Raw genomic sequence first — 15,587 nt, 5'->3', positions numbered from 1 at the left:
TTTAGAACGTAACCCCCGTGATAAAGGAGGGACCACTGTACACAAAAGACATTGAAACAAAACAAAAAAACAGTTCTCCCCTCCACAAGGTCCAGACCACGACATCACTCAAGGCTTTAAAAATGGCCGACATAGGGCACACCCCCTCTGTCTGGACCATGTGAATTGAATAAGTTGAAAAAAATAAAATCTTTTAAGTAATTGGTTTAAGTGTGGTGTTTAATTTAAAGGTAGAATATAAAAAAGACCAAACAAAACAAACCACGAATAGTTATGTCTAGTTTTTTTTTTTGTTGAATATTGAAAAATGATAGGAAATGAACAAATGTGTGAATATAAACAAAATTAAGGTGAGATCAATGGGACAAAGGCCCCACTATGTCATAGAGTAAATGAAACAAAACAACTCCGGGTATGTTTGTGATGGGGAAACAACATTATAACGTCGGAAAATAACGCAATATGGGCCAAGACTTAATTAGGACAATGCTAATTTAAGACAAAACTCAGAAAATGATAACCTAAACCATACTTTTCATTTAAAAGTTCATTTTTTTACATTTCTGGTGGAGGGTCTGTTGATAAAACTGATATTTGATAACACAATACACATTTTGGCAATGAATTTAAGAAAATTAAAGGGTGCAAAAACAACTCTTGAGGACTGACCTGTTTGTAGATCCAGCCCCTCTTCACGACGGGTGCGTTCACGTTCCTCTTGATTGAGTTGGACCTTTTACCAAAGTTGTGAACTTTCTTGGAAGACCTCGAAGGCTGTGGAAAACAAAGGCAAAATAAATCCTCTTGTCTAAAGTCCTACTTGTGTGGGGACAGAATTTGGAGACAGACCCGTGATGCAGCAGAGGGGGCGCTGCTGAGCTGTGGGAGGGCATTGTTGAGGCCTGTCCCAGGGCAGGGAGAGGTGGCAGTGCTGACGCTGGTGGCTGGACTGAGGTCGGAGCCGCCATTGTCACTCAGGATACTGGTGGGACGCTCCCTGTGCTCTGCACTCTGCTCCGATGGGACAGGAGGGGCGGGTCTAAGAGAGACGGAACACTTTGGTCACCTAACAGTAGATTTAAAACAAGTCTCCTGTTCTCTACACTGATTTTCAGATCTGTCTGCCTGTCAGGGTGAAAACTCCTCTGTCTGATTGAATCCTGTTTCACAAGTTTCGATTGCATTTGATTGGACGATTTGATAAAGTAGTCGGAAGTAAACAACGTCCGTGATGAATTCACATATGGCTCGGATGGGATGGGGAGATGATAAAATAAAAAACGAATAAACTTTATAGAAAGTGCTGCACACGAATATGAAGTAGACTCCTGACAAAATAGAACCTGAAGCCCTGAGGAAATGCAGAGGGACCCGTCTTTGCTAATGTGAGGTTCTATGACAACAGTGTAAGTGCATTGGTTTGAGAAGAGACTGTATTGGGCTGTACTGAGCTGTACTGAGCTGTACTGGGCTGTACTGGGCTGTACTGGGCTGTACTGAGCTGTACTGAGCTGTACTGAGCTGTACTGGGCTGTACTGGGCTGTACTGGGCTGTACTGGGCTGTACTGAGCTGTACTGAGCTGTACTGGGCTGTACTGGGCTGTACTGAACTGTACTGAGCTGTACTGGGCTGTACTGGGCTGTACTGAGCTGTACTGAGCTGTACTGGGCTGTACTGGGCTGTACTGGGCTGTACTGAGCTGTACTGGGCTGTACTGGGCTGTACTGGGCTGTACTGGGCTGTACTGAGCTGTACTGAGCTGTACTGAGCTGTACTGGGCTGTACTGGGCTGTACTGGGCTGTACTGGGCTGTACTGGGCTGTACTGAGCTGTACTGAGCTGTACTGAGCTGTACTGGGCTGTATTGGGCTGTACTGAGCTGTACTGAGCTGTACTGGGCTGTACTGGGCTGTACTGGGCTGTACTGAGCTGTACTGAGCTGTACTGAGCTGTACTGAGTGTCAGCAGAGGGCACAGTGCCTGGAAAGGGTGTGAGAGTTGGAGTGGGACGTACTGTTCGTTGACCACAAAGATGCAGTTGTCCTGGGATGGTGCTCCAGACAGAGGGTGTTTACACGTCACCTTCCGCTCGTTATGACTACAGAAGAGAGACAGGAGAAGAGAGGGATGAGAGAGGGATGAGAAAGGGATGTGAGAGGGGAGAGAAAGGGATGTGAGAGGGGTGAGAAAGGGGTGAGAGGTTAGATAATCAAAATCCTTACATCAAGAAGTCCATATTTTCAAATTTTTGCAAATATTAATTTTGGTGCTTTATTTTTAACAATGTTGGGGCAAAGGTTTGGGACAATTTTAGGTACAATGGACAGGGCAGGCAAAAGTTGTACTCAAGTAAGAGTAATGGTACTTCAAAATAATATTATTCAAGTAGAAATACAAAGTATTGGTCCAAGAAATTACTCAAGTAAGAGTTAAAAAATATTTGAGAAAAGTACCACTCGAGTAAGAGTAACTTAAAGAGTAACTGTTAGGAAATAACATCCGATTTATAATTTGAACTTAATGTCATTTGAAGGACAAAACATTAAATCATTCACAGAATCTGTATTTTTAAGACAGACACAAAATTGAGACCAACTAAATCATATCTGAAGGAGCGGTGATGTTCAAATCATTTCACATTGTTTACACTAAGCTTTTGTCACTTGTCACAGTGGGAAGAGAAACCCAAACTTTAGTAAGAGTACGTAAGAGTACTGTTACTTCAATATTACTCAAGTAGGACTAAAAGTACTACTACCCACCTCTGCAATGGATGTTTTCAGTTTGTACAGAAATAACATGGAAAGGTCCTTTTAAAGAGCATGTAGGTAACTCCACTAACCCAAGCTCTGAAATGTCCCCATCTAGTGGGCAATTTGAGGATAGGATATAAGGATACCCTAAATTTGATTCACTGTTTGGGTATATATTTTTATATATTTTGAACTTTTAAATGTAATTTTCATTTTTAAATATTTTTTTCGTGGACATTGATTACTTTTACTGGAGCGTCAACAGAGACCAAATAACTAGAACTGACAGAGCACACATGTTCATTTACAAGGTTTTACCATTTAATAAATGGTTTGTTCTGATTTTTTTATTTTTTTATTTAACCTTTAGGAAAAATGTACATGGGCTTGTTAATCCATGTTTTTCTAAATACCACATTCAAAGTGCATATGACATTAATCTCTCTAAAGCAGTTAATATTTAAGATTTTACAAAAAAGTCTTTTCTAGTTTTATCATTTTTGTGAAGTTTATCATTTTACATTCTTTAAATTCTTCTCCATTGCACAGTACACACCACAGGCCCCCCAGTCTGAGACCAACATGCACAACTATTTGCTTTTGTTTATTTGAGCAAAGAACGATGACACATTTTCACATGTCATCATTTCGCAGTAATGAAATAGAAGCCCAAAAGACGCAACTTGAAGCTGGGAGCTTATGAATACCTACCCCATCTGCCTGAGCAGCCAATCCTTTCTACATTCTGTTAGACTTCTGCTAGGTCCGGAATCAGCCCATAGAGTGTGATAAATCTCCATCCTAACTTAGGACAGTCCAACCAATTAGTATCATGTGTCTCTCAAATGCAGTAGACATCTCTAGAAAATTCTCACAGCATTCAGAAGTAAAGTAAAGTTTTTTGTTTCAGATCATCAAACAAATTTAAATATTAAACATAAAATGCAGTTTTTCTGTGATGATTTTATTTAAGAGAAAAATACTAACCAAACCTACATGATCCTGTGTGAAAAAATAACCCTCCCTCCTTCTTGTTAAATGATAAGGTAACTGTGACTGATCATATTACTGTGGAAAGCTGAGTTCACTTTCATAGCCACACCCAGGCCTGATTGCTGCCAGACCTTTCAAATCAACAGCTCACTGACATAGAACCTGTCTGACAGGGTGAAGTCAGCCATATTGAACCCAAGATATTCAAAGAAATTCAGGAGCAGATAAGAAAAGTAATTGACATGTCTGTCAAGTCTGGAAAAGGTTAATAAGCCATTTCTAATTCTGTGAGACTCCAGTGAACCACAATTATCCACAAATAGAAAAAGCATGGTACAGTGGTGAACCCTAGGAGTGGCCGGCCTACAAAAATTACCCCAAGAACACAGTGATGACTGACCCAGGTCACAAAGGAACAACATCTAAACAACTGCAGGTCTCACTTGCCTCAGTAAAGGTCAGTGTTTATGACTCAACCATAAGAAATAGACCAGGGAAAAAATGGTATGTATGGCAGAGTTCCAAGATCAAAGCCACTGCTGACAAAAAAGAACAAACATTTTTGGCATTTTTGCCAAAAAAAACATCTTGATGATCCCCAAAGCTTTTGAAAAAAATATTCTGTGGACTGATGAAACAAAAGTTGAACTTTTTGGAAGGAGTGCATCCCGTTACATCTGACATAAAATGAACACAGCATTTGATAAAACGAACATCATGCCAACAGTGAAACATGGTGGTGGCAGTGTCATGGGGCCGCTTTGCTGCTTCAGGATCTGGATGACTTGCTGTGATTGAAGGAACCATGAACTCTGCTCTCTACCAACAAATCCTGAAAGAGAATGTCCGGTTCAAACAGTGGCTAAGCAGGTTACACATACAGATGGTGAATTGTTAGCCTATCCAAAAATAGTATGGTAACAAGCAAAAATGAAGCGGTTGACGAAAAATATGGCTACCCCACGTCTACCCTCTCCACCTGCCAGCAAGCAGGAAACCTGGTGCCTTTGAATCTACCAACACGTCAACTTGCCCACGTGAACCCCGCCCCACACACATTGCCATAGCAACCAAAAACACCCATATGGCTCCTACAGTGCAGAAAAAGTAAGAAATTGGTAAGGGGGCAAATATTTTTTCACAGCACTATATGTTATTCTTTTAAAAATGCAATATTTGCTGAAAACAACGTATCAACACTTTTTTTTACAAGTTTCACTTTTGTTTAGACGCTCTGAGTCTCCCCTGCCTTTGCTCCCCGCGTTAACTTACTCCTCCCTTCAGGGTACAATTACAACACTATGGCCCTGTCTCAATTCGCCAAATGCACCATTCAAAGGTACCCTCGAAGTACTCCTTAAAGCATCGTCTGAAGCATCCGGCCAAAAGTGGGTAGTCCTCAATGTAGCTGCTATCGTGCCGAAATGGGACAGGCCTACAACACAAACTGTATTTCCACCGCTGTCTTTGAGCTTATGTTACGTATGTTATTTTTAATTATTTATTATTTAATAGAAGAAAAGCCAAGGTGTCGTTGTCGCAGCCATTTATTTCTGTTTAGATTGAATGAAGTAATTAATTAATGTTACCCTGTGAATATCAATAGGCAAATACAACGTTCGAGGTGATTTTTATTCCTAACTAGCTACTTCATAACTTCAACAAAATATGCCTTGATAAAACGTAATAACAGAGGCACAGGTAACCAATATCATTTTTACATTCATAGTCTATAAACCAGAGAACATTGATTAGTTGTACATAAAATGGGATATTGCAGTTTAACTTTGGTATTTGGGCAAGTTTAATTTGATCTGTGGCTAACCCAGTTTAATGCCAGTAGAGGGTGCCGTTTCCCTTCTATGCCGTGTGCCAGTTCATTGGCCCTCGCCACTCACGAAGTGATCGCGAGGGGCATTGTTCTTCCTCGGTTTCTTCTTCTTATTATTATTATTAGGCCTGAGCCTAGCGCCACCTCAAACGTTGATTTTCATGGGACCAATGGGAGCCCAAAAATGTACAGGAAGTCATATTGGATCAAACCCGTGAATGAAAAAAGTGCACACCTTTCCACGCAGATAAGGTCAGTTTTCTGGGGTTTATTGTGGGATGTGGACAGGTGAAGGCTGGCCCAGAAAAGATTAAAGCAATAAATGAGTGACCTACGCCCACCAACAGGAAACAACTACAAAGATTTATTGGGTTTGCCAACTTCCACAGGTGTTTCATCAGAGACTTTAGCCATGTTGTTGCTCCTCTCACTAAACTCACCTCTCCCTCCAGACAGTTCTGTTGGACCCCTGAAGCCCAGTCTGCCTTTGAAAAGATGAAGGACCTGTTCACCTCAGCCCCGATCCTACATCAGCTCGATCCCTCCTGCAAGTTCTTTGTGGAGGTGGATGCCTCAGACACCTCCACAATGATGTTGGGACACTCCTCTCACAAAGGTTGAACCTCACAATCGATTGTATCCCTGTACCTTTTTCTCCTGTCCCCTTTCCCCAGCTGAGAGCAATTATGATGAGGGGGACCGAGAACTGTTGGCGGTCAAGCTTACTCTGGAAAAGGGTGGGAGGGGGCAGAGCATCCTTTCCTGGTTTGGACAGATCATAAGATCCTAACTTACATTCAATCCGCTAAAAGCCTATACCAGCCTGCTGATCTCTATTTTTCAGTAGATTCAACTTTATACTCACGTATCACCCTGGATCCCGTAACATCCAAGCCGGATGCACTCTCGTGCCAGTTCACCCAGGAGGATACTACCACCCCTCCGGAGCCCATCATATCCCCCACCTGTGTGGTCGCTGCTGTCCATTGGGAGATTGTGGATCTGGTCGGGGAGGCTCAACGCACCCATCTTGACCCAGGTAATGGCCCACCTGGTACTCTCTTTGTTGCAGATCCTGTCTGCTCCAAGGTACTTGAATGGGTCCACTGCTCTCGGTTCACCTGCCATCCTGGGGTCAATTGCACACTCTCCCTCTTGAGATGTCACTTCTGGTGGCCCACCATCAACAAAGACACCGGGGCTTATGTATTGGCGTGCCAGGTGTGAGCCAGGGGTAAAGCCTCCCACTCGCCAGCTTCCAGCCTGCTTAACCGCTACCAGTTCCGAAGTGACTGTGGTCCCACGTGGCAGTGGACTTCGTGACGGGCCATCCTCCGTCTCAAGGTAACACAGTTCCACTACCGGCTTATCCCCTTTCCAAGCCTCCCTAGGGTACCAGCCCCCACTGTTCCCGTCGGAGGAAAAGGACCTGGCAGTGCCTTCCGTACACCACATCCAACGCTGCCATAGTCTGGGGAAGAACCAGGGCAGCACTTCTGAAATCTGGGGCCAGGACAAAGGTAGTTGCACACAGACACTGCACCCCCACTCCCCAATATCAGCCAGGTCAGTCAGTTTGGCTCTCATCCAAGAATATCCCGGAAACTCTCTTCTCACTTCCTGGGCCCCTTCAAAATCACCAAAATTATCGAACCCATCCACAGTACGCCTTCAGCTTCCTCCTTCCCTCCGCATCCACCCTACATTCCATGTGTCACAACTCAAGCCCGTTGTTGTGACACATTCCATGTGTCACAACTCAACCTTTGCATAGAATATTATAGCTAACCGTAAGGAGGGTTCGTATAGGGCCCAGGAGAGATTGCTAAAATACTTAAACATGCATGGATGACCTAAAACCTCTGCAAGCATGTTTTTGATGGAGACAACATTATAACCTAATGAAAAACTTTAAATACTCCTTTAAGTGCTTCAAACCACAGAGCATCTAGTTTGAGGGTCAATCAATATCTGATTCGATACTTTTAACAACCCTACTGGATAGAAAAAAAAGATAATGCACAAAATGTGGCATTTTCAAAGGATAGACAGAAAAATGAGACAAACTAAATCATATCTGATGGTGCAAGAAACACAAATGTTCAAATCATTTCATATTGTCAACATAAAGGTTGAGAGATCTGAAAAGCTGCGGTCAGACTGGAAGCACATGACCAAAGCTCAGGACTAAGTCTTAAGATTAATTTGCACTCGCAGCAGAATGGAGTCTTTCACTTCCTCTCGGACACCACAGGATTTTTAAGATCCAACTTTTGGCTTAGAAAGAAAAATGTGCATGAAATGATTGTGTCATTTTTATCAAAGTTATGTTGTTTCCTCATCATAAGCAAACTTGCTGTTGTGGTTTGTTTTAATCAACACAACCCTGCATATTTAGTAGTTGTTCTTTCAGACTGAAAACTGTCTGTTCCACCTTATGTCATGTTGTAATACACTGCTCCACTGTGTTTTTAAACTACATACACCTTCACTAGTATCATTTGGATAATTTCAGGCCTGGAATTATCTAACTTTGAAATTACAGCTATTGTCTTAGCCTTATTGAAACTTCCTCGCTCTTCGGCGCATCAGAAGATATTGTAGACTTTCTCTGGCAATCTTAGCTGAACAAAAGGTAAAAATGAAATATGTTTGAAAAAACATAAGGTTATTCTAGTGTATTGGGGAGTAAATTATTCAATTGAGGCTTAAAATAGATGTTAACAGCTTTGGAGATGTAGACCATAGACTAATAATAAAGGGTTACTCAAATATGCGTGAATAAAATAAAACAACTCCAGGTATGTTTTTGACAAGGTAACAACATTCCAACACGACTAAAAGCTCACAGAAGTCAATTCTGCTTAACAAAGGATCTTTAATAAACATTGCAAACTGTGTTGGTTGAAGGTAATTTTTTATATATATAAAAATTATGCAAACTTGAAGGATCTGTATGCAGCTTGTGCTTTTAAAAACATTTATGTTTCTTGCACTACTCCTTCAGGTGATTTTTGTCTCATTTCTATGTGCAGTGTTACTTCAATAAAAATATTATTCAAGTAGGAGTAAAATTATGTTGTTAGAAAAGTACTCTGAAAAGTTCAATGTCTTTAAAAAGTTACTCAAGTAAATGTAACTGAGTAAATCTGTATATATGCAACACATATGTTATATATAACAGTGGGAGAGGTGTGTGTATTCTGCACTGTGGCAGATTCCACAGTCCATTCACACTTAAGTAACACTTTGACATCAAACAACACATTTAGAGGCATGTTTGGATGCATTTGTAATGGACTCAATAGATTGTCTACTGTAGCGTGAATCTGTAGCATCGTGACAATACTAGTTTGCAGTGGTCTAAACTTATTCCTCCTTTTGCATTCCAAGCAGCCTAATTATTCACCACAATTAGTTCATGAGTGCTTTCCACAACTTTCTGGGATCACAACAGAGTTTTGCCATCACATCATGCGAACAACAACTAGCATGTTTACAGTGCACTTCCTAATTTTCGGACATTAAAAGGCTTTATAATTAGAGGCAGACAGTAAACAGCGGAACAGGACACATTTTGCCCAAATACAAGGGGGAAAGATCTTTAACTTTTCGTTGGTATCACCAGCTTAATATCGGCCTTTGCTTCCTCCATAAACCTATAGTAAACATGCAATAAGAAATGACACACACACAAAATGGACTGCTTTACCAGACTCAAACCACATCAGATATTGGGTTTCATGATGGCCTGTAGTCGACTAAAGACCAGTGATGGAAGAAGTATTCAATTTTGTTACTTGAGGAAAAGTACAAATACTGGAGCAAAAAAAATAAATACTTAAGTAGATCTTTTCATGTGCTACTTTTACTTAAGTATTAAAGTACCTATTTAAAATGTACTTGAAGAGCAAAGAGTAAAAGTGTTTTGTGCAGATTTTCAGCTCTAATAAAGCTTCAAATGTAGTGATTTTGATAAAGATGTGTGTTGAATTTTGTTCAAGACAAACAATTGTGTTTTTACTAGTTGTTTTAATTTGTATATTTTTGTTTGCTCAAACTACAAATGTGTAGTTTGAGCAGACATTTCAGCAGGTCTCAGACAATAAAAAAAATATTTTTCCTTTTCAGTTCAGTTAAAAATGTAGGGAAATAAAAAGTACAGATACCTGCTCTCAAATGTAGTAAAGTAAAATGTATTAACTTTAAAATATGCTTAAGTAAAATACAGATACCAAAATTTATACTTAAATGCAGTACTTCAGTACTTTTACTTCGTTATTTTCCAGCACTGCAAGATATGTCCTACCAATTGATGAGCTGACTAAAAAGGGGCGTGGAAAAAGCTCTCAAAACTATTACGTAATCTATGTATCTGACCCAAACTGCACTCACAAGACTATATCTGCATGGGAGTTCATGCAAAAAATACTATTTATGCAGAAAAAGTACTATTAAGCAATGTATTTATGTTAAGACAGATTAATGAGTTTAATAAGTCTGCCCTTTCTGCCGTCATCCCATATAAATCCTCTAAAATGATTAGTCAACTAAAACAATCTTTGGTTGAGTAAGACACCAGCTGCTGATTAATGGACAGAACGACCAAAGGTCTACAGCCTTAGTTTGATGACAGTGGTCTGAACTTGAGAATGACCTCCTGTCTCCTCACTGGGCAGAAGAGGACTGCCCATATCTGAGGATACCATCAGACCAGAGTATAGTGAGGACAAACAGGAAGGTGCCGCCCTGCTGAAGAGGTCACGCCCACAACAACCATGGGAACATTAGGACTTCAGATGAGTCAGCTAGGAATATATCCTGCAACTCACTGTGTTTATTTGAAGGAAAGATGTGGGCAAGTTAATGCTGTAATTACCATGTAAAATTTGACATAAGTATATCGCCTATTTAAAGAACTGCCAAAAAAGCAAATAACATAAGTAAAGTTTATAATTTAAACATTTGTGTTTTTTGCACCACTCATTCAGATATGGTTTAGTTTGTCTAATTTTTGTGTACACTGTTACAATATAAATATTATTCAAGTAGGTGTAAAAGTATGCTGTTAGGAAAGTACTCTGAAAAGTTCAATGTCTTTAAAAAGTTACTCAAGTAAATGTAACTGAGTAAATCTGTATATATGCAACAGTGGGAGAGGAAGTGTGTATTCTGCACTGTGGCTGATTTGACAGTACATTCATACTTGTATAATACTTGGACATCAACCAACACATTTAGAGGCATGTTTGATTGCATTTGTAATGGGCTCAATAGATCATCTGATTACAATTACTGTAGCGTAAATCTCTCCTTAAATGTTAGGATTCATCATTAAACGTGCTGTACCTGAGTTTTTTACAGTCTTAAAAATGAACTAGGCCTTGTTTTGTTTTTAACACTTTGCAGTGGTCCAAAGTTATTCTTTGCTTCCCTTATGCATTCCAAGCATCCTAATTATTCACCGCAATGAGTTCATAAGCGCCTTTCACAACTCGCAAAGACTAGAGCAGAGTTTTACTGTGACTGTAATACGGAAAACTAGTAGCATGGTAACATGCACTTCTCAATTATTAATAAATCCATAAAACACACACATACATACTGTATTTTCCGGACTATACATAACTCCGGATTAGAAATTGCACCAGTGAAAAAATGCATAATAATAAATAATAAAAACGTATAAGTTGCATTTTGAGGGAAAGAACAGACATTTTATCTGTAAAGTCAAGTTATAATAATAACAAGAATAAAATAGACAACAACAGGCTGAATAGCAGTATAGCACGCTAACATAACACAGATCACAAACTGTCTGGTATGTTTACGTAAGATAATTACAGTTAATTAGATAAGCTACGCTAACGTAACATATGCTGGCTTGTCCACAAACATGAGAGGCACAAGAGTTCTTTTCACTGATGTTTACTGTGGTCTTACTTCTTCATCACAGTTCATACTGTAGAATTATCAAACACATAAAATATAACATAAGCACTGGCTCATATTAACAAAATTGCATATGAACACATGAAAAATATACATACCATTTTGGCCCGCTAGTAAACAAGCCCGTGAACCGAAAACTTTATATTGTGCTTTTCATTTATTTCTTAAATAGTGCTCTGCTGGGTAAGACTTTGCATTAGCGTAAAAGGCTGAACCAGAAAACAGAAAGTAGTTTTCGTGGCCTTTAACTAGACTCATAATAAATTAAATATTTACAATATTGTTCCAAATGAAAAATGATCACCTTCATGGTCTTATAAATGAAGGGGAAATTCAATATGAAATGTATAAAAGAAAATAAGTCAAAAAAAATTTCTTACAGGTATTACAAACAACAGCAATGTCTAGTTGTCAAACAAGTGAAATGTAACATGTATAATCCACTGTAACCTAACACATACGTAAACACATACATGAAGCATAGACAGCAAACTGAATACGTGTCTGGTATGTTAACGTAAGATATTAAAGCAAGATAGATAAATAAATAAACAAGTTTACTCTCAATCTCACTCCAAATCATTAAATCCATTGAATTCTTCATCCTCAGTGTCACTTTAACAACTTGGCCAGCTCCGGAAGTAGATGAAGCACTGCTCCAGAAGTAGATGGCTGCCATACTAGTAAACAAGCTCACTGCTCACTATATAATATAATAATTTATAAAGTTTAATAATTTCACATATAACGCGTATCGGAGTATAAGTCGCACCCCCAGCCAAACTATGAAAAAAAGTGCGACCTATAGTCCGGAAAATACGGTATATAGTATAATTTGATTCAGAAAGCGCACAGCAGACTTCAGCTGCTAATACAACATATCGTACGTACTGGGACAAGACACAAGACACATGGACAAAAATCAGGTACAGCACCTTAATAATAAGTGTAGCCACAGCTGCCCTTGGCCAAACAGAGGAAAGCATAGCTGCCAATGAAGACAAATGACCTTTTTAACTCAACAAATGAAACACACTACAATCAGAATCATGTTGGGTGAAATGTCTTGCCCAAAGGCGAGTTCTACCTCCACTGTGTTTCTACAGACCCTCTATAGTCTCACATGGAAAGATACACAAGGAGATGACAGAGACACGAGGAGTGGACAGACACACGGGCAGGGGACAGAGACATGAGGAAGGGACAGTATGAGGACGGAGGCTGTGGACAGTCAGACCTGCTCTAGTCCGGTGTTACGGACAGTGACAGTGAGCAGACCTAAGGCACCTGCTGACCCTTGACCCTGTGAGAGCTCCCACAGAGCTGCAGGTGCAGAGACATGTCTCAGACAGTAGCAATATGTCCCTGTCCCGCTCACACATACCAGTGTACAGCGGTGGGGCTATTTATAGAGGTGCTATATTAGCTCATACATGTGTCAGCTGCTGCTCTCAAAATGGCCCCACACACAGGGACCTTCTCCCACAGCCCTCCACACCAGCGCTGGTGCACAACACACTCAGGGCATGGTGCTCTGGGTGTGTGCTCACGCTGTCTCAGACACTGTTGTCAGACACTGTTGTCAAACAGGTCTGTGGAAGAGGCCCGGGGAGGTCCAGGCGACATGTGCGCACAGGCAGCGCACAAACACAGCACAAACAGCGCACACGGGCGGCATATCAACAAGTCGAGCCTGTTGTGAGTAACGCCCCAGTGTCCTCCCTATGCTGTGTGCGCGTGCATCTGTAGCCTACAGCCTATGGGTCAACACTACGGACAGTGGACAGTACAGACAAAGATGGGCACATGAGTGTGCGTGCGTAGTATGATCACTCACTTGATGAAGCAGCGCGCGCCCTCAAACGTGTATCCCTCCTCCCATCCTGTGGGCAGATCTGTGGAGACAGAGGCACACGGTCAGGGCGAGACACACACACTGGTACAGCCCCGCACCGAGTATGAACGCGACCGCGGCTCTGGCCTCCCGCACACGATCCCGCACACACTGCAGTGCTCGGCCCAGCTGTGCGCCGCTGGTCCACCCTCCTCTGCTCAGTCAGGGTACGGCTCTGCTCTGGCTGAGCCTCGACACACAGAGCCACGGCCTATGGGTGCAAACGTGTCGAATGTGAGTGAGGAATGGCCTCGCACCGCGCGTACGTGACAGAACTTCCAAAAGTGTGGAGCTTGGTCCAGGCAAAGGCGGGAGGACGGGGCTGGCTCTGCTGCAGAGCCCCAGTCCCCCTCTGTTCCAGCCTCCAGCCCGCACTGTCAATACTTTCCCCGTGACGCGCACGGCGCGTTGGTGAGAGCGGTGGGCTTGTGGGCTGTGCACATGAGGTTACCTGGTGTTTTTCGGTGCCCGGTGACCACTGCCTCTCCGCTAACAGGATGCAGCCAGGTTGTGCTCTGGGCTTGCTCACTGTGGAGAAGAAAACCACAAACACAAGTCAGTGACGGCGTTCTGCACATGCCATACAGGACAAGGGGCTCCGTGCCGCGCCGTTCCAAGTCATATTTACTTTATAAAGAAGATGCGTCCGTCTCGAAGCACTCCGTAACTCCACGCAGAGGGCAGACGGGAGAGCCAGTCCGGCCGAGGCTCCGCCGCCATGTCTACACTGGACCGAGCACTGCGCTCATGTCTGTGCGCGTCGCCGACAACTGCGCGCTCACACACACAGAGAACGCGCTTTCTTCACGCGAGAGCGCGCCTACGAAAAGAATACAAGCAACATTTGTGTTGAATAGGACTAACACATGGTGAAATGCTGTCACTTGATCTGATTTTACAATTCATTACACAGTCTCCAGGCGAAAGAACGCACGAACGGGACTGCAGCTTCCAAGTGTCCCAAGCATTACAAAACAGTCCTCCAGTTGGGCTGCCTGGTCCAGCAGCTCCTCCGCTGGACACCGCTCACAAAAGTTCAAAAATATAAAAAGACCTTTGCGAGACAGTTTGCTTCTATGCTCACTGAGATGGTTAAAACAGGCTACAGGCGCCCCGTGGTTAAATCAACAATTCGTAGTAGTTTCATTAAAGTGTTCTCCAAACGCAGGCTTCCCATAACAAACAACCTCGACGCGCCCGTGCGCACAGGCTGCGTGACCGCGCTCGCTGCCTTCACGTGCCATATGATACGTCATTCTCCCAACGGCTCTCACGCTTAAAACAAAACGACGAGGTTAGAGCACGGGGAGCATCTGTCCCTCCTCAGGGCATTTTAACTGTTCAAAACGCACTTGTCACGCTTTTTCATGGTGACGTTTAGCCCATACGCGGCTGACCTGAGGGAGACTGACCTGAGGCAGACTGACCTGAGGCAGACTGACCTGAGGCAGACTGACCTGAGGGAGACTGACCTGAGGGAGACTCACCTGAGGGAGACTCACCTGAGGGAGACTCACCTGAGGCAGACTGACCTGAGGGAGACTGACCTGAGGCAGACTGACCTGAGGGAGACTCACCTGAGGGAGACTGACCTGAGGCAGACTGACCTGAGGGAGACTCACCTGAGGGAGACTGACCTGAGGCAGACTGACCTGAGGCAGACTCACCTGAGGCAGACTCACCTGAGGGAGACTGACCTGAGGGAGACTGACCTGAGACAGACTGACCTGAGGGAGACTCACCTGAGGGAGACTGACCTGAGGCAGACTGACCTGAGGCAGACTCACCTGAGGCAGACTCACCTGAGGGAGACCTAAGTGCTTCTTGAGGTGGTGAGCTGAGAGGTGACTACTCTGCCACTGAGTGTAACCAGGCACTGACAAATCCAATGCGGAGGACAAAATGATGATCATAATGTAGGACTGGCTGAGGCTTATTTTACGTGAAGGGCCCATGTCACGATAGTTTCTGATCTTAGGTTATAGTGTTGTTTCCTCATCAAAAACATACCTGGAGTTGTGTTTTGTTTCATTCACACACGTTTAACATATTAGGCAGAGTTCTTCTTTCAAACAGTAAACACTCTGTTCCACCTTGTGATGTCATGTGGTAATAGCCTACAGGAAGTGTGCCACTGTGTTTAGAAATGCCCATCTCTACTG

At 42.5% G+C, this 15,587-nt stretch overlaps 1 protein-coding gene across 5 annotated transcripts in view; it reads right to left on the bottom strand.

The window, feature by feature from the left end:
* LOC117391775 (pleckstrin homology domain-containing family A member 5-like) overlaps window positions 1–14,651 on the bottom strand; it is a 38,606-nt gene extending 23,955 nt beyond the window's left edge. Inside the window, exons 1-7 of one of the 5 annotated variants that reach the window (XM_033989681.2) lie at window positions 14,325–14,651; window positions 14,054–14,245; window positions 13,877–13,953; window positions 13,369–13,426; window positions 2,017–2,100; window positions 850–1,039; window positions 670–774 (exon numbers count right to left, since the gene is read on the bottom strand). In XM_033989681.2, the coding sequence (XP_033845572.1) occupies window positions 670–774; window positions 850–1,039; window positions 2,017–2,100; window positions 13,369–13,426; window positions 13,877–13,953; window positions 14,054–14,145 (606 nt within the window). In that variant the 5' untranslated portion in view covers window positions 14,146–14,245; window positions 14,325–14,651. The remainder of the gene's footprint in view (window positions 1–669; window positions 775–849; window positions 1,040–2,016; window positions 2,101–13,368; window positions 13,427–13,876; window positions 13,954–14,053; window positions 14,246–14,324) is intronic. The other 4 variants (XM_055232031.1, XM_055232030.1, XM_055232033.1 and 1 more) reach the window with 4 other exon arrangements.
* Between the last annotated feature and the right edge of the window lie 936 nt (window positions 14,652–15,587).

Source organism: Periophthalmus magnuspinnatus, chromosome 23 (genome assembly GCF_009829125.3).
Source record: "Periophthalmus magnuspinnatus isolate fPerMag1 chromosome 23, fPerMag1.2.pri, whole genome shotgun sequence".
NCBI lineage: Eukaryota > Metazoa > Chordata > Actinopteri > Gobiiformes > Gobiidae > Periophthalmus > Periophthalmus magnuspinnatus.
Note: the sequence above shows the minus strand (reverse complement) of the source record. Positions and strands in the feature narration are given on the sequence as shown.